Here is a 25,086-nt window from a genome sequence, read left to right on the forward strand (position 1 = left end):
ATATTAATGTATTCCAACAATTAATGTATTCTAAATTGTAACAAATGGAGTTTTAGAAATGTAAGTTTTATGCTATAAGTTGAATTGGCGATCCTTTCTGGACAAGAGACTTTTGCCCTAAATGTTGATAAATGTCTTGGTCTGGAGCGGTGTGACCTGAGCTGATAACAGCAAACCTTTGCCTCGAAATGTACGTAGTGGCTTCTCGCCTAAAAGGACACATCTGCAGTCTGGGTTGATAGCCCCCACCACTCTCCCATGAAAGTATAAAATGCTTTGAAATGTAAAATTGTTTCAGTGCAAGTACCTGAGGAAGTATAGAATCTCAGTGTCTTGCACTCCTTGGAACTGACCAAGTACCAAGTTAGAATAAAACTCTCTGATGTAATGTGGAAGTGATTTGAATCGGGTTGGTCTAACTGTTAACTAAAAGTAAGAATAAATGAAATAGAACCAAATAATATTGCAATCAATGGGGATTCTTAAGTTCATTGTACGAGGGTGAGAAGTGTATGGTGGATAATTAGAAAATAAATTGTTTCACAAGGAAGGACTTGTGTGGACATCTGTTATCAGTGTCAATGGGTTTTATGCAGGATTTTATAACCAAATCGGACAAACGTTAAACTCTGCCTGAAGTTAAATAGGATTCCACAATCAAACAGGAAAAAATCCTTCAACGATCACAACGGGGTGGGTGATTAAATCCACAACAACTGCCATCTTACTGGTAAATATAGAGGTCCAGCTCATTCCCGTGGTAATCTTAATTACAAGTCTCCAAACTTTATTCCTGTCTTTCTTTACAATAAGACACACATCTATTTATAAATGAACTTTCAAAGATATCTGGAGATATTTCTGCCATTCCTAACACAGATCAAAAATACATCTCATTCACAAAAACAATTCATACATCCCCCATAACCATATCAGATTTCTTGACACATACAAGTTTATGGCAAGTCCATTATCTAACTTAGCATCAAATATTAAAAACTTACCGAATCTTAAATCACATTTCTCAAATCAAGAAGAGATTGATCTCTTATCACAAAAGGGAATATATCTGTATGACTATATGGATTCATTTGAGAAGTTTAAAGAAACACAACTTCCTTCAAGGAAAAGTTTCTATGGGAAGTTAAATAAAACTCGTATTTCCGATAGAGATTATACACAAGCAAAGAAGGTTTGGGAGAAGTTTAATATAAAGAATCTTGGAGAATATCATGATTTGTATCTTAAAACTGACGTATTGTTATTGGCTGATGTGTTTGAAACTTTTAGAACAGTCTGTCATCATAAAAATTCTTATGGATTAGACCCTGTTCACTATTACACAGCCCTGGGTTTGGCTTGGAGTGCTATGTTAAAAATGCCAAAACAAAATTTGGAATTAATCAGTGATATAGATATGCTTTTAATGATAGAGAAGGCTAAAAGAGGAGGAATATCTCAAGTATGTTCCAAGAGATATGCGAAGGCAAATAACAAATATCTTCCTGATTATAATAAGAATGAGGACAACTCTTACCTGATGTATTATGATTCTAACAATTTGTATGAGTGGGCTATGTCAATCTTTACCTGATGGAAAACTTAAATGGGTTAAAGAAAAACATTATGAAAAAGTTTTACAAGACATTGTTGTCTCCTCTCAAAAAGAAATGGACGAAGCTGAAGTTGGATATTATTTTGAGGTTTATTTAAAATATCCAGAAGAACTTCATCACAAACATAAAGACCTTCCTTATGCCCCTGATAAAGAAAGTCCAAGAAAAGAATGGTTAAGTGATTACCAACAGTCATTCGATATAAAAGGTCAATCTCCAGAAAAAACTACTTACTACATTAAATGATAAAGAAAGTTATGTTTTGCATCAAAGGAACTTGAGACAATATTTATCTGCTGGGTTGAGAGTGAGGAAAATTCATCAGATTTTGAAGTTTAAACAAAGTCATTGGTTAAAGAAGTATATTGATTTTAATACAAAAAGGAGAACAGAAGCAAAAACAGATTTTGAGAAGGACTTCTATAAATTAATGAATAATGCTGTATTTGGAAAGACTTTGGAAAATGTTAGGAATCGACAAAACATAAGACTTACTACATCTTCGAAACAGGCTTCAAAGTTAATTAAGAGACCTAGTTTTGAACGAGTGAAGGTGTTTTCAGAGAACTTTTGTGCTATTCATTTGAAAAAACAGAGTATTGAAATGGATAAATCTATTTATATAGGAACATCAATTCATGACTTGTCAAAGTCGTTAATGTATGACTATAATAATTTAAAATCAAAGTATAAGGATAATGTGTCATTCTTATATATGGATACATATAGTTTTATATTAGAAATTAAGACAAGTGATGTATATGAGGATATGATTGATAATATTGATGTAAATGATACAAGTAATTACAAGTCAGGTGATGTGTTGTTTTCATCAAAGAATAAAAAGATTATTGGTAAGTTTAAAGATGAATTGGGTGGGAAGATCATGAGTGAATTTATAGGATTGAGATCAAAGTCTTATGCTTTTACGTATATTGATAATAATAACATTGAATGGTGTGATAAGAAGCTTAAGGGAATAAAGAAAAATAAAATCAAGGAAACAATAAACTTTAAACATTATTACAACTGTTTAACCTTCAAGAAGGAAGAGTACAGAAAAATGAATACAATAAGAAGTTATAAACATCAATTATATACAGAAGAGATAAATAAGAAAGCATGAGGAGCTTTTGATGATAAAAGATATATTTTAGAGAATGGAATCAATAGTCTCCCTTATGGTAATAAGTATATATAGTCACGTGTCCTCAAAGCCTGCTCTTCCTGCTCTTGCTCACCCTCTCTCTGTTCTATTCACCCTCTCATTTGCTCAAGGTCATCTGCCACCTGCTTGAAAATCTACAAACATCACTGCCCTGCATAAAAAAGGTGCAAAAACAGATCCCTGCAACTAGAAACCAAACAGCCTTCTCCCAATCATCAGCAAGGTTATGGAATCCATCATCGCTTCAGACATGAAATCCTTCCTCTTCTCCAATGGCTTGATTTCCGATCATCAATTTGGTTTCAGACCAGGTCACTCTACCCTGGATATGCTGCTTCTGCTCTCCCATCAATGGATGGAGGTCCTCAATGCCAGACAGGAAATCCGAGCCATATCCCTGGACATATCACGTGCTTTTGACACAGTCTGGCACCCTGCCCTACTCACCAAACTCTCTTCCCATGGTATCCAAGGCCATCTCCACTCATGGCTCGCAGACCTCCTCTCCTGTCGCAATCAACGTGTGGCCCTAAATGGAGTTCTTTCATCCCGTCTTCCTGTCCAGGCTGGAGTTCCTCAAGGTAGAGTTCTGGGCACTGTTCTTTTTCTGGTTTTCATCAACGATCTCTCCGACTCTCTGGAAAATCCTCTATATCTCTTTGCTGATGACTCCACCCTCTGCCGTCCCATCTGTCATCCCTCAGACCAGCAAGCAGCAGCTTCTTCGCTCACTGCAGATCTGGATAACATCACAAACTGGTCCAACACATAGAACATGTCTTTCAATCCAGACAAATCTCACACTCTCAATATGTCTCTTCGAAAGGACCGTTTAGAAAATCCCCCCATCCACTTTCTCAACAATCCTCTGGAAGAAGTCTTTTCTTTCAAGCTTCTGGGTCACACTATCTGCCATGATCTTTCCTGGGAAAGTCACATTTCCAACCTCGCCTCCAAAGCCAGTCGCCGACTGGGAATCCTCCGTCGTGCAAAGTCCTTCCTCGGCCCTCTTGAGCTCCTGACCACTTACAAAGCTTTTGGCCGTAGCCTGATGGAGTACTGCTCTCCCCTCTGGGCTGGTGCTCCTGCCTCCCACCTTTCTCGGCTTCACGCTGTGGAAACCAAGGCATTTCGGATCATTGGCATCTCCCGTGATGAGGCTGAGTCTTTGGGCCTCTCACTCAATCACCACAGGTTGGTCGGTGGTCTTTCTGTCTTCTACAGTCTCCTCTCCAGCCTTGCTCCCCCTGCTCTCTCTGCAATTTGTCCCCACCACATTTCCACAGGGCGCTCAAGGTCCGCCAACAACCCCCTTCTGGTAAAACTACCAAAATCACGAATCACTGCTCACCTTCACTCTTTCATTCCTCTTTTTCCCTGCCTTTGGAATAAACTCCCTCACTCTATTCTTTCCCATTCTTCCCTCCAGGCTTTCAAAACAGCTGTTCACCACCACCTCTTATCATCCCCCATCCAAATCCTCGATCTTTTCTACCCCCGATAATCCACCCAAGCCCACTTCCTTCAATTCCCCTGCTTTCCTTCCTGAAAGTCCCTGCAATGTCCATCTTCTCTTCCTCATGTTCCCCGTCCCATCCCTCTCCCTTCCACAGATCTCCGAATGTGTCTGTTCCCCACTGTTTTGTCCCTCCCACTCCCGCCCCTCTTGTCTCATGCCCCCTTGCTGTGCGTTGTGCGTTTGCTCTCATACGAGCCTCGACAAGGTATACAAAAAAATAATAAGTGTTAACATATTGGGTTAACATAAAAATATAAGTATATATATATATATATATTGTTGTGGTTGAGGAAATTCGCAAACCACCATTCAGGTCCTGTAGGTGAGATACCTCTGTAAGTACATGTGTAGTTAGCCCAAACCCGCTGTTTAGAGGGAATAAATGTGATTAATTCGGGCTGCGACCCTTTAAGATAGCCGTTTTTCTGTTCTATCTTTATTTTGAACCAACCACGTCTCAACCGCCATCACACAACAACCACCAACTGCAATTCCGCTTCACAACAACAACAACGCCAACAGCCACGGCCTTTACCTTCACAACCCGCTCTCGCAACCATCGCATCACCGCCATTCCAAGCGTCGCCGTGGCCAGGGACCGCCACTTTGGACCCTCCGCCACCTTCACCTCTCATCCTTCTGCCGCCATTCCCGCGCCGCTTGTGGGCGCCGAGCGTCGGGCTGTCCTGGCCTCGTGCGGGGTGCGCGCTGAGCCGCGGGTACAAAGAGCGGCCTTTCCGAGGGGAAGTCGGATCAGGAATGATACACGCCCACTTCTGATCCGTCCAATCATTAAGCGCGGGGCGATTTGGCCCCGCCTCCAAGCGCGTCGGAGTAGAATCGATATATGCTAATTCGCGGATCAGGAATGATTCACGCCCACTTTTCCTCCGTCCAATGGGCGAGCGTGGCTCCGCCCCCGAGCCCATCCTGATCCGAAAATCTGCATATGGTTTCTCCTGCTGCACTATAAAGCGCCGAGCGCGGGGCGAATTCGGAGAGTTTTCTGTTTCGGGCTCTGGCGAGTTGTGGCGGCGGCGAAGTGTGGCAGCAGCAGTCAAGACAGGTCTGGAGGAGAGTCGGTCTGTCAGGGAGCTACAGAGAGGAGAAGCTGGGAACGCGGTCGAGGGCGCAGTGGAGTCGCTCGTCGCGGGACCCAAGCAAGCCAGCTATCCTCTTTCCCCAGAGCATCAACAACCCCCCGCCCTGTTTCCCCCCCCCCCCGCGCTGAGATAGTGCGAAAAGGGGGCCCAGTTCCCATCCCATTCCAGGCAGTGCCAGCGAGGCCCGCGGAGGAGCGCGGAGTCGGGGCGCCGTCGCCATTTTACGGCTCATCAAAAGACGGGTAGGCTCTGCCCGGTCTCGCGCCCACAGACCACGTCTTCCCCCTTGTCGTAGAGGGTGGCCCCTTTTTCTTTTGCTTTTGAGTATATGTGTTGTCGGCGCCGTCTGTAAAGTAAAACTGTAAGTGTTGCCGTGTGCTAGCGTAGTCGGTAGTAGATCTGCATTGTGTTTCTTTTGTTGCAATTGCTTTTGGTGCATAATTGTTGTGTTTCTTCTTTTACATTTGCTTTTGGTGCATAATTGTTGTAATTGTATATGTGTGCTTTCCGTTTGCCGCGGAATAAATGTGAATTATGTTGAACTGTTTTTCCCGTTTCGCTTCGTCTTTTCTTTAATTGATTCTCCATCTTACTTCACGTAAAGGGTTGGTCGTGGGCTAAATACGCCCAATAACAAATCGGAACCGTCGCGGTTGACGATAACACCGCTCGGTTATCCCGATAGTACGGAACGGGTCGCTTAAAGTGGCCCGTGTCCGAAGTCGACCTGCGGCGAGGTGCGATCGCTCGGTCTACCCTTCGTGTGGGTACTTAGGTAGGTCGAATTTGGCGAACAACCCTATCCCACGCGGGGGGCCGATTGGCACGATCGTGGTGAGGCTGAAAGGCCCACCCATGACTAGGTCCCGGCGTTAGTCCGAGAGGGTCACGACGGAATTGTCCGTTCGGTGGGCTACGTGCCGCGATTCGAGTTACGTGGCCGCTCGCACGCCGGCGGGCGCGAATTCGCAACACTGGTGTCAGGAGTGGGATACAAACTCATCCCCCTCCTTGCGGCACTGGTGTCGGAGAGCGGGAAAACGGGCTCTCCTGTCTCCAGCTAAATTCACAGGAATCGGTCCAGGGGTGAGAGGAGCGACCCCCGATTCCCTCCAAATTACGAGCGAGCTAAATTAACCCTTTACGAGAAGCAAGATGGCGTCTCAAGGCGAGCGGGTGCCGGGTGGATTAGGTATGTGTAATAGTAATGTAGAATCCATGGCTCAGGACGAGATCACCGTGCAAGAGAAACCCGTACCAGAAGGTTGGGAAAGGCATCGATGCCGTTCATCTGGTCGGTTTTTTTATTATAACTCCACCACTAAATGCAGTCAGTGGGAGTGGCCAGGGCAGGTGACAATGCGGCAGATTATGGAACTCGCGCAGAGCATAAATGACAAACTGGATTACAGGAATGCCGAAATGAAAGAAAGGAACAACGAAATGAAGAGAAATACGCAACAAATGGAAAATAAAAAAATGGATGGAAACGCACTCGAAGCAAAAAACCAAATGAAAAAAATGCGGGGTGAGATGCAGAGCATGGGCATAGGCCTGCAGGCAGGCATTATGGCAATGGCGAGGAGCGAAACGCGGACCACGGGCGAGAAAATGGCGCTGCCACGTGCTGGGACGAACGAGCTGGGGGGGGAGTGCAACGGCTGTCAGGCCCGCGGTCGGGGCGGGCGAGAAAATAATTCGGGAGACGTGTAAGACGAGACACGAGGTAAAGAAGGTATTAGAAAAATTAAAAGAAAGCCAGGAGGAGACAGAGGAGGGATTGAAGGTCGAAACGGTGGAGTGTGAGAAAAGACTTCAGGACATGACGAAGAGAGTTGATAAGCTGGGACTGGAGGTAAAAACGGAGACAGAGGAACTGGGAAGACGGGTAGAAAACCACAAGCGCAAGCCGGAAGAACAGTTAGAAGCCAAAGCAAGGTCAGAGTGTGCGGAGATGAAAAAGGAATTGGAAAAGAAAATTTCTGAGTTACAGAAACACCAAAACAAAGAGAGGGAACTACAAAACGAACTGAGAGTGTTAAAAGAGGAAAGGAAGAGAACGGAAAATGAAACTTTAAGAAACCACACTGTACAGATCGAACAGCTGGAAGCGAAGGCCAGACTAAAGAATGAGGAACAAGAAAGAGTAACGAGAGAAGAACGAATGAGACAGGAGAAAGAAATCAGTCAGTTGAAAGAAATGACGAGATTGCAGAAGGAGGAACAAGAAAGACAGTGGAATAGAAAACTGAAAGAGTATGAATTTGAAACTGAACGACAAAAGGAAAAAAAAAGGTTTGAATACGAGGAGAAAGTAAAGGAGCAAGGAATGAAGCAGGAAGGAGAAATCAGGAGATTGAAGGACACAACGAGATTGGAGAGGGACGAACGAGAGGAACAATGGAATAGAAAACAAAAAGAACATGAATCTGAGGTTGACCAATTGAAAGAAAAGCTGAGGAGTACGAGGAGATAGACAAAGAACAGCAAATGAAACACAAAATGGAGATGAACCAAATGAAGAAAAACATGAAACTGGATAAGGAAAGACAGGAGAGGAAACTAGGAAGAGTAATGAAACAGCAGCGAATGAAACACAAAATGGAGATGAACCAAATCAAGAAAACCATGAAACTGGAGAAGGAAGGACAGGAGAGGGAACGAGGAAGAGTAATGAGACAGCAGCAAATGAAACACAAAAAGGAGATTAACCAAATGAAGCAAACAACGAAACTGGAGAAGGAAGGACAGGAGAGGAAACAAGGAAGAGTAATGAGACAGCAGCAAATGAAACACAAAAAGGAGATTAACCAAATGAAGCAAACAACGAAACTGGAGACGGAAGGACAGGAGAGGAAACAAGGAAGAGTAATGAGACAGCAGCAAATGAAACACAAAAGGGAGATTAACCAAATGAAGCAAACAATGAAACTGGAGAAGGAAGGACAGGAGAGGAAACAAGGAAGAGTAATGAGACAGCAGCAATGAAACACAAAAGGGAGATTAACCAAATGAAGCAAACAACGAAACTGGAGAAGGAAGGACAGGAGAGGAAACAAGGAAGAGTAATGAGACAGCAGCAAATGAAACACAAAAGGGAGATTAACCAAATGAAGCAAACAACGAAACTGGAGAAGGAAGGACAGGAGAGGAAACAAGGAAGAGTAATGAGACAGCAGCAATGAAACACAAAAGGGAGATTAATCAAATGAAGCAAACAACGAAACTGGAGAAGGAAGGACAGGAGAGGAAACAAGGAAGAGTAATGAGACAACAGCAAATGAAACACAAAAAGGAGATTAACCAAATGAAGCAAACCATGAAACTGGATAAGGAAAGACAGGAGAGGAAACAAGTAAGAGTAATGAGACAGCAGCGAATGAAACAGAAAAAGGAGATTAACCAAATGAAGCAAACCATGAAACTGTAGAAGGAAGGACAGGAGAGGAAACGAGGAAGAGTAGTGAGAGAACAGCGAATGAAACACAGGAAGGAAATGAGCCAATTGAAAGAAACAATGAGATTGGAAAACAAAGAGCAGGAGGAACAGTGGGAGAGAAAACAACAACTATATGAGTGTGAAATTGAACAACTAAAACGGAGAGCGAGATTGGAGTCAACGGAGATTGAGGAGCTCCGGAGGGAGAACGAACAGCTAATGGGGCTCAGAGAGAAAGAACGACTCAGATGGGAAGGAAAAAGGAACCAAGAAGAGACAGAAAAAAGGAACCAGGAGAGAAAATGTATAGAGACACGGGAGACAGAAAAAATAGAGGAGAGACTGCATGATAATGATGGGGTTAGAGACGCACACACACACACGGAGGTAGTGGAGGACGATGAGGGTGAGCTCGCGGAGCGTGTAGGGACCCAGTGCGATCAGCGGGATACCCTCCTCCAGGAACGAGGGGAGGGAGTATGCCCCCTTGAGGCGAGTCACGACCAGGTGGGTTCGGTCGTGCTTTGCGAGTTCGAGAGGAGAAGTGCTGCGAACGGGTGCACGGAGAGCTTGGGGGGTATAGAGGCCCCGGAGACCCTTGTGGGGACACAAATCCCCAGTGTGGTTGTCCCGGTGTGTATGGTGCAAGGTGTGAGTAAGACCCCGTGTGTGGACGAGACCCCAGGTGTGAGTGCGTCCCCATGTGTGGAAGTGACCCCGTGTGTGAGTTGTGTGGTGGTAAGTGTGCAGAACGGCGTGCTCCCCAGCATGCCGTGTGTGGATGAGGCACTGCGGGCGAGTGCCCCCACGTGTGTGAGTGAGGGACGGTTTGTGAGTGAGACACCGCGGGCGAGTGCCCCCGCGTGTATGAGTAGTATGGTTTGTGTGAGGGAAATGGCACGAGTGATGAAGCAGCCGAGTGTGAGAGAGACAGCGTGTGCAAGGTCGCTGTGTGTGAGGGAGATGTCGGTCAGCATGTGTGAACATGCAGCCGCGTCTCCCGGTGTGAATGTAATGGAATGGTGTGTGAGTGTCGTGACACGCAGGTGTGCGTGGGTGGAACGGCGACAGAGGAACGAAAGCCGAGTAGCGGCTGTAGCTGTTTCGGGAACCGCGCCGGGTTCACCCAGCAGCGAGCGCGAGGTTCGTGCTGTGCAACGCACGAGGCCCCCACGTGCTCGCTTGCGGGAGTGAAGTCCCGGTCCAGAAACGCACGCGGTGGAGTTGCCGATCCCGCGGACGGACAAAGTTTAGGCAGGATTTCGGATTTGGACCGGACGGGTTCTCCACGCGAGCGGGTGTGTTAAGCTCCAACGGGCAAAGCACATGTGTTCGCGTTGGGAACCCCTCGAGACGTGGGGCTTGTGTTTTTTTATGCGCACGGTGAGGTCATGGCTGCACGTGGGGTTGGAATCCGGCAGGAGGGGTATCCCTGCCGGATGGTACCGTCCAAGGAGGGACGAGGTACACGTGCAGCTGCATGACGTCACGGGCAGGTGCAAAGTGCGCGAGCTGTGAGTTGCCGCGCTGGTGCTGCGCATGTGGGAAAAAGAAATGCAAGCCTCACTTTCGGGTGCACAGGATTCCCGGGGAAGGGGTGGAAGACCCCCTTACTGGGCACAGGATGGAAACTAGCTAGGGGGAAGGGTTAGCTTAGTTAGACCGGCTTCATGGGGCAGGGGTAAGTCCTCATTGGGCCCGTGGAATGGATTAGGTAGAGGGATTTAGTTGAGATTTAGGTTGGGAAATTGATTAATGGGATTATTTGGAGACAGTGACTGACAGTGAATGTGTCGAGAGGACGTAGTTTAGCTACGTAGTGTTAAAAGGAACGTGCTGTAGTTTAAGGGACGACGTGGGAGCACGAGTTAGTTAGGGGAGGTAGTTAGAAGGATGGCAGAGTTCAGCGGTGTGTGTGTTGAAGGGTTGTGAAGTGGAAACGTGTACATGTTGAGTGAGGCCAGCGGGTCTGTGTGAGTGGAGCGAATGGGGAATGCATGGTGCGATGAGTGATTGGGGGGAGGAGTGACTCCCGCCCAAGGGACCCCGGGGTCAGTGTAGAGTGAGTTAGCTGGGTTAGTCAAATTGAAAAATGGAGGTCATTTTGCTGTTGGTGGGGAAGTAGGCTCGAAACCTGTTTGGAGGGGTGCAGGAGCCCTGTTTGCGGGCTGGGAGCGTGGCTGCGAAAGGTGAGTATCGCTGAGTGGGTACCCCGGGCACCAGGCTAGTCGGCCGTAGTAGGCCAAGGGCCCATGGGGGGCTGGGATAGCGTAGTGGGCACGGGTGCGTCCGCTTGGTGTGGGGCCTGGGGCGCCATTAGCTGCGTGGGCAGTGTTGTGGGCACGGGTGACCCTCGGAAAGGGGCCCGGGAAGCCAGCCTTCCACGTGTGCGTTTCAGGGGAGGTGCCATGGGGGGCACTCCCCGGTGTTTAGGGAGCTGGTAGGCTCGGAGGCAGTGTAGTGCCCGGGGGTGCCATCGTAGGGGAATTGGCAGAGGGTCGTGCCTGCCAAAGGGAGCCACGCGTCCCAGCCATGAGACCGTGTGAGGGCACGGAAAGAAAATTGGGGGGGGGGGGCGAGGCCCAAAATTTGAGAGGACACCAACACAGGCAACGGGAATCTGGGTTTTTAGAACCAATAGTTTAAGCGCGAGGCGCTTGTTGAAAGCCCCGGGGTAGTTTAACAGTTAAATGGTTAGGGTATATTAGGAGATGTACCCCTCCGCACCATCCATCCCTTCGCTCTCGTTGTGGGCCGCTGGACCCACTTTGGGGTTAGATCGCTGAAGTCTGGGGAGGCCATCCTGAGGCTTGAGTCGGGCCTTGACACAGGACGCTAGCTCTCCCTTATTCCCCTCTGGGAAGGGAACGTAGGGGTTGGGAGTAGGCTAGGTGACAGGACAGGTTTGCCGAACAAGGACGATAAAGGGGGTTAGGGGACGAATTATAGTGGGGAAGTAAAAATAAAAATAAAACAAAAAAATTATTTGGGGCTAAATTGGGTTTGACAAATTAAGGGGGTGGGTAGGGACAGTGACAGGCAAAGGCGATAGGTGGGAGGGAGACAGTAGGCAGATCCGAGCCCGCCTTCTGAGTGGCCAGCACCACCGCACTCCCTCCACCAACCTCCACTGAACGGCAAAGGCTGGCCAGCTTCATCTGCCGGCTGTGTTGCTGCAAGGCCTGTGCCGGCCCACTTCATCGGCAGCTGTTGTTTGGCTGCAAGGCCTGTGCCGGCCTGATCGTCTGCAGCTGTTTACTTCAAGGCCTGTGCTGGCCAGTTTATCTGCCGGCTGTTTGCCTGCAGCGGCCTGGTTCTGCAGGCTGTGGTTGCCTGCTCACCTTTGCCATGCCATGCCCACTGCCCCTGTTCACCAGGCCCGTTCAATTTTGCTTTGCCCCTCCCCCCTGTTCATTCCCATGTGCGCTAGGATTAAGGCAACAGTTTGAAAGCTGCAAGAACTGCCCTGTTGGCAGCTACAACACGGGCCTGCAGTGGCGGCCCGTGCACCGTGTTTGCATCCATCCATTCATCCATCCATCCATCCATCCATCCATCGTGTTCATTGCGTGTGCCACTTGAGCTGGCACGGAGACTGCGTTTGTGCAGCCCATGCACCGTTGTGGTTCACTGCGTTCAATTCAAAAGGAGAGGCTGAGGACTGCGTGTGAGCAGCCGACCACGTTCCCTGTCACCTGCATTGTTTGAGCCAGAGACTGCATGCGAGCAGCCTGGCTCCCTGCGAACTGCTTTCTTTTTGCAGAGTCCATTGATCCTGGGCCATGGTTTAGTGTAAAATTTGTAAGTTAAGGTTAAGATGTACTGTACATATGAGTGCGCCCCCGGCATGTCTGTCTTAGCGCCGGCAATTTTATTTAAGTCGTCCGTGTGAGTGGGTTTGTTTAGTTAGTAATTCAGCCCTCAGGTTATTTATTTTGGGGACACGAATACCATGAATGTCACACTCAGGGATCCGTAGGTAAAATGTACTAGGGGAGAACTACACATGATGGCACACGAAAATTTGACGACTCGGGACGAGTCTGTAAAAAGGGGAGGGGGTAGTGTTGTGGTTGAGGAAATTCGCAAACCACCATTCAGGTCCTGTAGGTGAGATATCTCTGTAAGTACATGTGTAGTTAGCCCAAATCCCGTTGTTTAGAGGGAATAAATGTCATTCATTCGGGCTGCGACCCTTTAAGATAGCCGTTTTTCTGTTCTATCTTTGTTTTGAACCAACCACGTCTCAACCGCCATCACACAACAACCACCAACCGCAACGCCGCTTCACAACAACAACAACGCCAACAGCCACGGCCTTTACCTTCACAACCCGCTCTTGCAACCATCGCATCACCGCCATTCCAAGCGTCGCCGTGGCCAGGGACCGCCACTTTGGACCCTCCTCCACATTCACCTCTCCTCCTTCTGCCGACATTCCCACGCCGCTTGTGGCCGCCGAGCGTCGGGCTGTCCTGGCCTTGTGCGGGGCGCGCGCTGAGCCGCGGGTACAAAGAGCGGCCTTTCCGAGGGGAAGTCGGATCAGGAATGATACACGCCCACTTCTGATCCGTCCAATCATTAAGCGTGGGGCGATTTGGCCCCGCCTCTAGGCGCGTCGGAGTCGAATCGATATATGCAAATTCGCGGATCAGGAATGATTCACGCCCACTTTTCCTCCGTCTAATGGGCGAGCGTGGCTCCGCCCCCGAGCCCATCCTGATCCGAAAATCTGCATATGGTTTCTCCTGCTGCACTATAAAGCGCCGAGCGCGGGACGAATTCGGAGAGTTTTCTGTTTCGGGCTCGGGCGAGTTGTGGTGGTGGCGAAGTGTGGCAGCAGCAGTCAAGACGGGTCTGGAGGAGAGTCGGTCTGTCGGGGTTTGGAGTCTGTCGGGGAGCTACAGAGAGGAGAAGCTGGGAACGCGGTCGAGGGCGCAGTGGAGTCGCTCGTCGCGGGACCCAAGCAAGCCAGCTATCCCCCCCCCTGCTTCCCCCCCCGCGCTGAGATAGTGCGAAAAGGGGGCCCCGTTCCCATCCCATTCCAGGCAGTGCCAGCGAGGCCCGCGAAGGAGCGCGGAGTCGGGGCGCCGTCGCCATTTTGGGGCTCATCACAAGACGGGTAGGCTCTGCCCGGTCTCGCGCCCACAGACCACGTCTGCCCCCTTGTCGTAGAGGGTGGCCCCTTTTTCTTTTGCTTTTGAGTATATGTCTTTTCGGCGCCGTCTGTAAAGTAAAACTGTGCAAGTGTTGCCGTGTGCTCGGGTAGTCGGTAGTAGATCTGCATTGTGTTTCTTTTGTTGCAATTGCTTTTGGTGCATAATTGTTGTGTTTCTTCTTTTACATTTGCTTTTGGTGCATAATTGTTGTAATTGTATATGTGTGCTTTCCGTTTGCCGCGGAATAAATGTGAATTATGTTGAACTGTTTTTCCCGTTTCGCTTCGTCTTTTCTTTAATTGAATCTCCATCTTACTTCACGTAAAGGGTTGGTCGTGGGCTAAATACGCCCAATAACTAATCGGAACCGTCGAGGTTGACGATAATACCGCTCGGTTATCCCGATAGTACGGAACGGGTCGCTTAAAGTGGCCCGTGTCCGAAGTCGACCTGCGGCGAGGTGCGATCGCCCGGTCTACCCTCCGTGTGGGTACTTAGGTAGGTCGAATTTGGCGAACAACCCTATCCCACGCGGGGGGCCGATTGGCACGATCGTGGTGAGGCAGAAAGGCCCACCCGTGACTAGTTCCCGGCGTTAGTCCGAGAGGGTCACGACGGAATTGTCCGTCCGGTGGGCGACGTGCCGCGATTCGAGTTACGTGGCCGCTCGCACGACGGCGGGCGCGAATTTGCAACAATATATATATATATATATATATATATATATATATATATATATATATATATATATATATATATATATATATATATATATATATATATATATATATATATATATATATATATATATTAAAATGTAACATAGAAGAATCAGTGTTAACATAAAAAAATAATAAAAAAATAAGTGTTAACATATTGGGTTGGGAATTTTAACAGGCTACCGCCATCTTTTTACTGATTTATAAATGATAGAACCAAGCAATAACCAAACCAAAGAGTGGAGATGTAATCAACCTTGGTATTTAAATGGAAAACATAAAGAATGTGAGAAATATCAAATAAGTCTTATTGAAGAAATAACCGGGGTAAAAGTAGATACAACAAATAAGCGGATAAATTTAAATACAAATAAGTTGGAGGATGTGAATTAAAAAATTAATATCCTCGAATGGACTGAACACTTTGATGGTTATCAATTGAACAATGGAAAAACAATTTATTACAATCTCAAAATGATATGTGGCTCAGGAGGTGGTCAAGCAAGAGCATTAAGAGAAGTTTATCATTTCATCTCTGCTCCACAAAGACACATAAACCAAGAACCAAGTTCCAAAGTAATCTTTGTGAATATACGCGATGGTGATGAATGTAATAAGAAAATTAATTTATTCCCTAAAGGAGAACATGGACAAATATTCATTGGTTCGCTCTTTGAATGGAATGAAAATATGAAAGGAAAGAAGTGCTTTAATCAGTAAGTCTCAAGTTTACATTTGTTTGTATGGGAGGGGGAGAAAATCAGTCTCCTATTTTGGGCTTTTGGGGCTTGAGTCAGAGGTTTTCCCTTTTTCCCCATTCATTTGAATGGCTGCCTCAGAAGCCCCATTAATCCTCTACTCATACAACTCATTCAGAATATGGCTGCCAGACTCAAATTACATCACATCACTCCAATCCTCAAATCACTTCATTTCCTCCCAATATATTGTTACAAATTCGCGCCCGCCGGCGTGCGAACGGCTGGTTCCCACTAATAGTAGCCGCTCGCCCACCGGACGGACAATTCAGTCATGACCTTCTGGAACAACGCCGGAACCCTGTCACGGGTGGGTCTTCAACCCCACCACGGCCGAGCCAATTTTCTACCCGCGCAAAATAGGGTCAATTGCAGAATATCGATATACCTAAGTACCTGCGCGGGTAGCCTACCGGGAGACCGTACCTCGGAGCAGGTCGGTTTGGACACGAACCGCTCAAGCGGTCCGTTCCGTTCTACAGTGATAACCGAGCGGGTATTATCGCCCGACCTCGCCGGATCCGATTCTATTTAATACCCAACTAATATTCCGAGATGCAATATGGCGTTCCAATGGGGGAAAAAGACACGACGGACGGATAACATTCACACAAGCACATTTATTATTCACAGCACGTATACAGTCATGCACATATGCATTCAATAAAGTGAAAGCACTACAACCGACTATAAACAATTTATGTACAGCCACTTAAACAGGTTTTACTTATGGACACGGAGCCACCAACATTCATTCGAAAGCAAAACCCAAGGAAAATAAAAGACTACCCCAACAGACAGGGGAGTCAGCCAGGGTCCGTAGACCTCTCTCTGATGAATGTTTCAATAACCCTTTGAATAACGGAGTAACTCGGATCCTTCTATATACACAGTAGATCATAGAATGAAAGGGATGGAAGTAAACTTTACACGATCAAATAACTAATTCCTCACTGTTATTCCCTGTATATGACATTGATGTATTGTAATGTGAGTAGTACTGTGGCCAGCTGTACCTGTCAACGCAGCTTCAATGGAGGCCATGTGTGATTGATGTACATTATGCTTGATTCTAGTTTTTTGATGAGCTTCGATCATGTAATAAAATATATAAAAAATTAAAATAGACGAGTAATGTGTGTGTTGTGGAGGCATCCACAACCATCCTTGACCATGTTGTGAAACGCCAGCAGAGGCCCTCACTTTTAAATTGGTTTTCTCCACAAAACTGCTTGAGCGACTAACACGAATCCTTCAACATAGGAGCGCTTACCCACCGATATATATATATATATATATATATATATATATATATATATATATATATATATATATATATATATATATATATATATATATATATATATATATACATATACATACATATACATACATATACAAAGTTACATGATGATTGGATGGAAAATGCGGCTGGTGTTCCAAAAAGTCTTTTCTGTAGGCACGAGTTGCCGGGTGTTTCACGTATCAAGAATAAACGGCCTCGCCTCGACCTTGCTTCGCTCGGATTCGGCCTTATGAAGAAATTTGCAAACATATCAGAGTTCCGAGCTGATCTGGAACCCAGCAAATTTTTTGCCAAAATTACCGAGCCAGATCCGAACTGAGGTTTATCTTCCGTGTCCCAGCACTATAAGTCTCAACAACACAATTAAGCCTTTACTGGCACCATATTGTAAATCAAAGATTTCGCTCTGATCTCAAGTAATGAGTGTTGGTCAGAATTTCAACATCCATATAATGCTAAATTGCACAAGATTTCCACCAGATTGAGAAAGCTTTGTGTGAAAGTCTGTACCTGCTGATGCACTTGCTGTGGCTGTGCTTGGTATCCCTGCTGCTGATCCTCCATGGCATTTGACCTTATCGAGGCTGCACCCTACACACCTGGGGGACACCACGTTGAATACAAATTCTATATTATGCATTTCAAATAAACACAAAAACAACCAAAATTTACACAAAATACAATTCTACCAGTTTTGTAACAAAGGAGAGACCATAATTTGCCTCAAGTTTTAACTCTTCACCCAAGGCCCGTCAAATTCATCACCCAATTCTTGCGACGGATCTAATCTCGTGTACACAATTTGTATAGACACGTAGTACTTGCAATATCGGACTTTCAAAATGATGTATGAATACTAATTTAGGCCGTGTGTGTGTGTGTGTGTGTGTGTGTGTGTGTGTTTTACACTCTTTTGGTTCGGCTCGCAAGGCAATTTTAACCTGCCATTACGAGCATACAATCTGATTCAAATAGTCTTATAAATTTTTTTTTATAGCATTTAGATGAAAGTGTGGCAATTTCAAAATGCTTAATCATGATTGTTCTATTCCTGAATGAAAAAAAAAAGAAAAAAGAATTGGACTGGAAATATGGGAATATGAGAATTATCCATGGATGAGAGCAGTTCGGTTCATACCATTTCCTGTTAATACAATTAGTCTTAGGCGGCTGTGGTTACAACACACGTACACACACTTCTCCTTTCACCAATAGATGCAAAAATCAAGTACAATTTATCTCTTGAAATTCAGAACCAAACATATATATATATATATATATATATATATATATATATATATATATATATATATATATATATATATATATATATATATATATATATATATATATATATATATACATATATACATATATATATATATATTGTTACGGCTGTGGAAATTCGCATTACACCATGAAGGGCCCTTAGGTGGGATATCTCTAAGTACATGTGTAGTTAGCCCCAAACCCGTTGTATAGAGGGAATTTATGTGATTCATCTGGGCTGCGACACTTTGAGATAGCCATTTTTTCTGTTCTATCTTTATTTTGAACCAACCACGTCTCAACCGCCATCACACAACAACCACCTTAACCACCACGCCAGCCATCGTCACCAACTACAACCACGCTCCAACCCTCAGACAACAACAACAACAACACTAACAGCCACAACCTTTACCTTCACAACTCAATCCCGCAAACATTGCATCACCGCCATTCCCAACGGCACCATAACCATCAACCACTACCGAAAACCCTCCACCACCTTCGCCTCTCTCCTTCTACGGCCATTCCCGCACCACCTGTGAACACTGAGCGTCGGGCTGTCTCGGGCCTGTTCGGCGATTGGTGCCGAACGCACCGAGCCGCGAGCGCAAATAGCGGCCTTTCCGAGGGAGAATTCGGATCAAGAACGCTACACGCCCACTTTTCCTCCGTCCAATTAGCAAGCGCAGGGCGGCTTGGCCCCGCCTCCAGGCGTGTCTGTGTGAAATCGATATATGCAAATTCTAGGATCAGGGGAGATTCACGCCCCCTTTCCTCCGACCAATGGGCTCCGCCCCCGAGGTCATCCTGATCCGGATATTTGCATATTAGCTGCTCCTGCCGGCCTATAAGAAGGCAAGCGCAAGGCGAATGAGGTCAGTCTAGTCGGGTGGAGAGTGAGTCGAGTCGGGTGGCGAAGTCATCAGAGTGTCATCGAGTTGGGTTCTGGAATCGGCTGAGAAGAGTTGCGGGAAGAGGGAAAGGAGCTCGGGTCCGAGGCGAGAAGGACGGCGGTCGGCGACGAGGTCGCGGTTTGAGATCGCTAATCACGGGACCCAAGCCAGCCAGCCATTCTCCTCCCCCAGGGCATCAACAATTCCACCTTTCCCCCGCGCTGAGATAGTGCAAAAAGGGGGCCCCGTTCCCACCCCACTCCAAACGCCGTGCCAACGAAACCCGCCAAGGAACACAGATTCGGGGCACAGCCAGGCGGCCACTTCTGCGGCTCGCCCGCCAATGCGTCACGAGGACGCGGGTAGGACCCCCCCTCCCCCCCCCGGTCTCGTGGACCTGGCCGCTCCTCCAGGTCACGCGCACCATTGGCCTACAGGCCTGTCTGCCCCCTTGTCTATGAGGGTGGCTTCTTTCCTTTGCTTTTGAGTAAATGTTTGTTGGCGCCGTCTGTAAAGTAGAACTGTATAAGTGTTGCCGTGTTTGCACGTAGTCGGTAGTAACTCTGCGTCGTTGTTGCTTTTGTTTTGGTTGTTATATGTGCATTTTGACTGTTTGGCTGTATATGTGTGCTTTCCTTTTGTCGGGAAATAAATGTGCTTTGTGTGAACTGTTTTTCCCGTTTTGCTTCGTCTTTTCTTTATTGACCCTCCATCCTGCTTCACGTAAAGGGTTCGTAGTGGGCTTAATATGCCCGGTAATTAATCGGAACCGTCGAGGCCGATGATAACACCGCTCGGTTATCACTGTAGCACGGAACGGACCGCTTAAGCAGTTCGTGTCCAGAGTTGACCTGCGGCGAGGTACGATCGCCCGGTTTACCATCCGCGTGGGTACTTAGGTCGGTTAAGTTTGGCGAACAACCCTATGCTACGCGGGTGGCCGATTGGCACAATTATGGTGGGGTCGAAAGGCCCACCCGTGACTGGCTCCGGGCGATAGTTCCCGGAGGCTCACGACTGAATTGTCCGTCCGGTGGGCGACGCGGTCGCGATTCGAGTTACGCGGCCGTCCGCACGCCGGCGGGCACGAATTCGCAACAATATATATATATATATATATATATATATATATATATATATATATATATATATATATATATATATATATATATATATATATATATATATATATATATATATATATATATATATATATATATATATATATATATATATATATATATATATATATATATATATATATATGTATATATATATATATATATATATATATATATATGTATATATATATATATGTATATATATATATATATATATATATATATATATGTATATATATATATATATATGTATATATATATATATATATATATATATATATATATGTATATATATATATATATGTATATATATATATATATATATATATATATATATATATATATATATATATATATATATATATATATATATATATATGTATATATATATATATATATATATGTATATATGTATATATATATATATATATATATATATATATATATGTATATATATATATATATATATATATATATATATATATATATATATATATATGTATATATATATATATATATGTATATATATATATATGTATATATGTATATATATATATATATATATATATATATGTATATATATATATGTATATATATATATGTATATATGTATATATATATATATATATATATATATATATATATATATGTATATATATATATGTATATATATATATGTATATATATATATGTATATATATATATGTATATATATATGTATATATATATATATGTATATATATATATATATATATATATATATATATATATATATATATATATATATATATATATATATATATATACAATGTACTTGCAATGACACTCACAGCCTGTACAACTACCACTCTGCCATACCCCCTCCCCTCCTTACTCCCAATAATAATTAATCGTAAATATCATCATTTTAAAACTTACCGTGGACTTCGACAAGCCCCATGACCTTCCCATCTGTGTTAACAAGCATGAAGGTTTGGTTAGAATGCACCATCTGCAGCCTATCATGGGCATACATGACCAGGAATTTTTTGCAATACGGACTGTAACATATCAACTGTTTGAACAAGTTAAACAGTAAGTTTATACAACTGTTTCATTGTGCAGAGGCACACCCCTTACTCGCAGGTTCACTTACAAGTACTTTTGGCCTTTTGAAAAGTTGTTTTATTAGTTTCATTCTACAATCCTCATTTGAGAGGCATGAAAGCAGTTCAGGCTGCCCAGATGTACTTTGTTACTTGGGGTTTCGGCGTATGCGCCCTGAGCAATCGGGGCGGAAATAAGTAATTTCCAAAATCGCGTATTGTCATTTTCTGATCAGTAATCTTTATCCCTTGCAGAGGCTAGCTCTTTCTAATTTGTTCAGTGTTCTATTGATTTTGATGCAAACTGAGAGCCATGTTTCCAAAAGGAGGTTACTCACATGATGTCATAAGGTCACATGCATTCTTCCACAAGAAAGTCAATCAAACTCACACCTGTTTGATGGAGGTGGAAAACACCGTCTCAGGCATCATTCCAGAATATCCATTAAAAGCTTAAAGTGGGTTCATATCTGATGACTGAGAAGGCCATGACATATGGATAACATCAGCGTCATGCTCGTCAAACCATTGGGTGACTGTACATGCTCTGTGGATTGGGGGCATTGTCATCCTGGAAGACACCCCTCCCAGCAGGAAAGAAACGGTGCAACATGGGGTGAAGATGATCTCTCAGTACCATTAAGTAGCAATTGGCATTGACCTCACCTTCCAAGGAAACAACTGCAATGAAACCATTCCAGGAAAATGTGTCCCACAACATTACAGAACCCACAGAACCCTTTACTGTTGGAACCAAGCACTCAGGGTTGTAGAGTTCTTCATGTTGACGCCACACGTGCACTCGTCCGTTTATCGAGAACATTGTGAAGGATGATTCATCTGATCATATCACATTTCTCCACTGCTCAGTAGTCCATTACCCATGTTCTCTTTGCACCAATGAACTCACAAACGTACATTGCCAGGTGTGATAAGCGGTTTGTGCACTGCAACGCGACTGTGGTATCCCGCTCTACGGAGTTCTCGGCAGACCGTTTTTTATGAAACTGGCGACTCACACCCCAGGTTTAAATTTACAATCAAATGATCTGCAGTTGCTCACCTGCATTGCCTTGCACTGCAAATTAATGCACGGCTATCACGATCCTGAATTATGCGCTTTCACCCACTGCTGCCCTTTGCTGCTTTTGTCTTTCCCTCGGAGTTACGTGCAGACGTCACCCGAGAAAACCGTTGCTCCTGAAACATCAGCAAATTGAGCTGTCACTGAAGCTCCTGCCAAAATGCAACCCAACAATCACCCCTCTTTCAGTCACTGAGGTCTCCTCTTGTAGTCATGCTAGCCATAATTATGGGAAACCAGGCCTATGCAGCATTTTTCTACATGACCCTAAGCATGTTGAGATGTTATTTGCATCATAAACACATGGACCACACCTGTGTGGAAGCCCTTGCTTTCAATATACGTGGTGTCCCTTATTTACCCAGGAATTTCCATTTTTTTTGTCCAGTACCTGTATATTGCGAACTGTGGTATCTGTCTGTGCCTTCGTCTGCATGTCTCCTACTTCAGGTAGCCACTTCCCATGCTGCATTTGAAAAGCTGTGCACGCAATGCAAAGCTCAACATTAATTTTTGAAATGATGGCAGAACAGGTATGAATAATATTGATGCCAAATTTTATTTCGCAAGCAGGATATTCTACACTCTTTTGAGACATGTCGAACCTCTGCCGGCCGATGTTGCACCCACAACCATTTTTCTGCTCGAGTTGTATTTGTAGATCAGAGCTTTGGCTCTGAGTGAAACCATGAATGAAACACAATTAACCTTTTTGAAGTCATTTAAATAATTTAAATTGAGAGATAAACTTAAACTTTTCCCATTATTTTGGGAGGGTACTTTTGCTTGTATGTAATAGGCTAACGCTGTCTGTCTGTTCCACACAGAAACACGGAAATGATCCTCGGAGAGAAAAAAATTACGTAAAAGTTGCTTCAAATTAATCCAAACCGACAAAAATTTGAACCCCCTCCCCCCAAAATGGTGGTGTATAGAGAGACCGCTGCCTCAATCACTCCTGAAAAACAAAAAAAATTCCTTTGCCGTTAAATATATAACCTCACATTTTTGAGCTCTTCAACCAGCGCAAAAAAAAACGCTTCCTCTTTTCTTTTCTTTTTATATTGTGGTATTTTTACCACGGGCTTATGCTAGTTATACTATATACAAGGAAATCTAACACAGGTGGAGGCAATTCAGCCCATCATGCCTGCACAAACACCATACTAATTAATATACACAAGATCCAAGGAAGAAAATGCAAAAAAAGTTTTTAATGAATGAAATTTTCAAAAAAAAGGTTTTGATATTTTGTTTTTTAAAGTTTTTGTAAAAAAAAAAAATTCTTTTATTTTCTTCCCCTCAGGAAGGGGGCATGGGCTTGGCCAAAAACACATATCAACCACACAACCCCCCCCCCAACAAGACCCCCACCAACAGCACTCCATACACATGCATACAATCACCCATCAATGCTCAAGCTACCGAAAAGTCTTATCACTATCCCCATTCCCCTCTATCTCCATAACTTACAGGTACCTATCCAATTCTGATTTAAACTTATCTACTTTTTCTGCTGCCATATCTTTCCAGGGAGGCCATTCCATGCGTTAACTACTCTGAGTGAAAGTCCCCTGCCTTGCTACCATCTTAACTCTCCTCTTCTTTACTCTCAGGCTATGGCCCCTGGTCCTGTCACTGTCGACTCTGTTAAGTAATTCATCTGCACTTATTTTATCTCTATCTTTCATTATCTTAAACATCTGTATCATATGTCATCGTAACCGCCTCCTTTATAGTGTATAAAGCCCTGTCTCCTTTAGCCGCTCCTCATAGCTGAGTTTAGTTCGGCCTGGAATCAATCTCGTAGCCCTGCGCTGAACCCTCTCTATGGCATCTACGTCCTTCCAGAACTGTGGTGATCAGAACTGCACACAATATTCTAGATGTGGCCCTCACTAAATTCCTGTACATTGTTAACACCACCTCTTTTGATTTATAAAATGATCCCCCTCCGAATACAACCTAAAACCCGATTTGCTTCACCTCTAGCTGCATGGCACTGTGCTGCCTGCTTACCTCCCGTATCTATTACCACCCCCAGACTCTTCTCCTGTGTGACATGCTCCAAAATTACCCCTTGTATCCTGTAATCTCTATTTTCATTGTTCTTTCCCATCCCCAGCACGAAGCCTGGTGTTGGCTTAGTGGTTAGGGTGGCGGCTTGGGATCCCAGGGTCCTGAGTTCAAGCCCCGTTGGCTGCTGAATTAACACCAGGGGGTTGACTCAGCCTGTCATCCTTCTGAGGTCGGCGAAATGAGTACCAGTGTACTGGTCCCGGTGTATGCCCCGGTTAGAATAGGTGTACCATATCCCTGTGTGTCGTAAGAGGCGACCAGGGTTGGTGTCAGGAAGGGCATCCGGCCATAAAACATTTCCTCAAGAAAAAGCCAACCCCTGCACAGCAGGGAAAAATGGCTGTAAAAACGGTCATATTTCCCATCCCCAGCACCTCACACTTGCTCAGGTTAAATTCCATCTGCCAGTCTTTTGCCCAATCTATGCAAGTATCAATACTTTCCTGTATCTGATCACCACCCCCTCTGCTATCCACCTCACCTCCAAGCTTTGTGTCATCTGCAAATTTGGAAAGCCTACTCTTTACCCCATTATCAGTATATTTAATTACCTCCACCACTGAAGGTGGACAGATGCTTGGTTTTTTTCTCCCCTGTTTGTCCGTGAGCACGATATCTCAAAATGTTATGGATGGATTCGTGCGAAACTTGGTGGACAGGTTGGGTTTGTGACAAGGAAGAATTTTTTTCAGATTTTGGTGAAGATCTGGATCCGAGAAATGTTTTTTTTTTTAAGCGATTCTTCACCATTGAGAGACGATAGAC

General features: G+C 44.8%; 1 protein-coding gene across 9 annotated transcripts in view; it reads right to left on the reverse strand.

The window, feature by feature from the left end:
* Nucleotides 1–25,086, reverse strand: part of NEK7 (NIMA related kinase 7) — a 103,484-nt gene that overhangs the window by 77,544 nt on the left and 854 nt on the right. For 6 of the 9 annotated variants that reach the window (XM_085854480.1, XM_085854481.1, XM_085854479.1 and 3 more), the window contains one exon: nt 17,298–17,386. In XM_085854480.1, the coding sequence (XP_085710606.1) occupies nt 17,298–17,351 (54 nt within the window). In that variant the 5' untranslated portion in view covers nt 17,352–17,386. Of the gene's footprint in view, nt 1–17,297; nt 17,387–22,633; nt 22,723–25,086 lie in introns of all 9 variants that reach the window. The other 3 variants (XM_085854482.1, XM_085854478.1, XM_085854477.1) reach the window with 1 other exon arrangement.

Source organism: Eptatretus burgeri, chromosome 14, assembly GCF_056783735.1.
Source record: "Eptatretus burgeri isolate ZD-2024b chromosome 14, Ebu_testis_v1, whole genome shotgun sequence".
Classification (NCBI taxonomy): domain Eukaryota; kingdom Metazoa; phylum Chordata; class Myxini; order Myxiniformes; family Myxinidae; genus Eptatretus; species Eptatretus burgeri.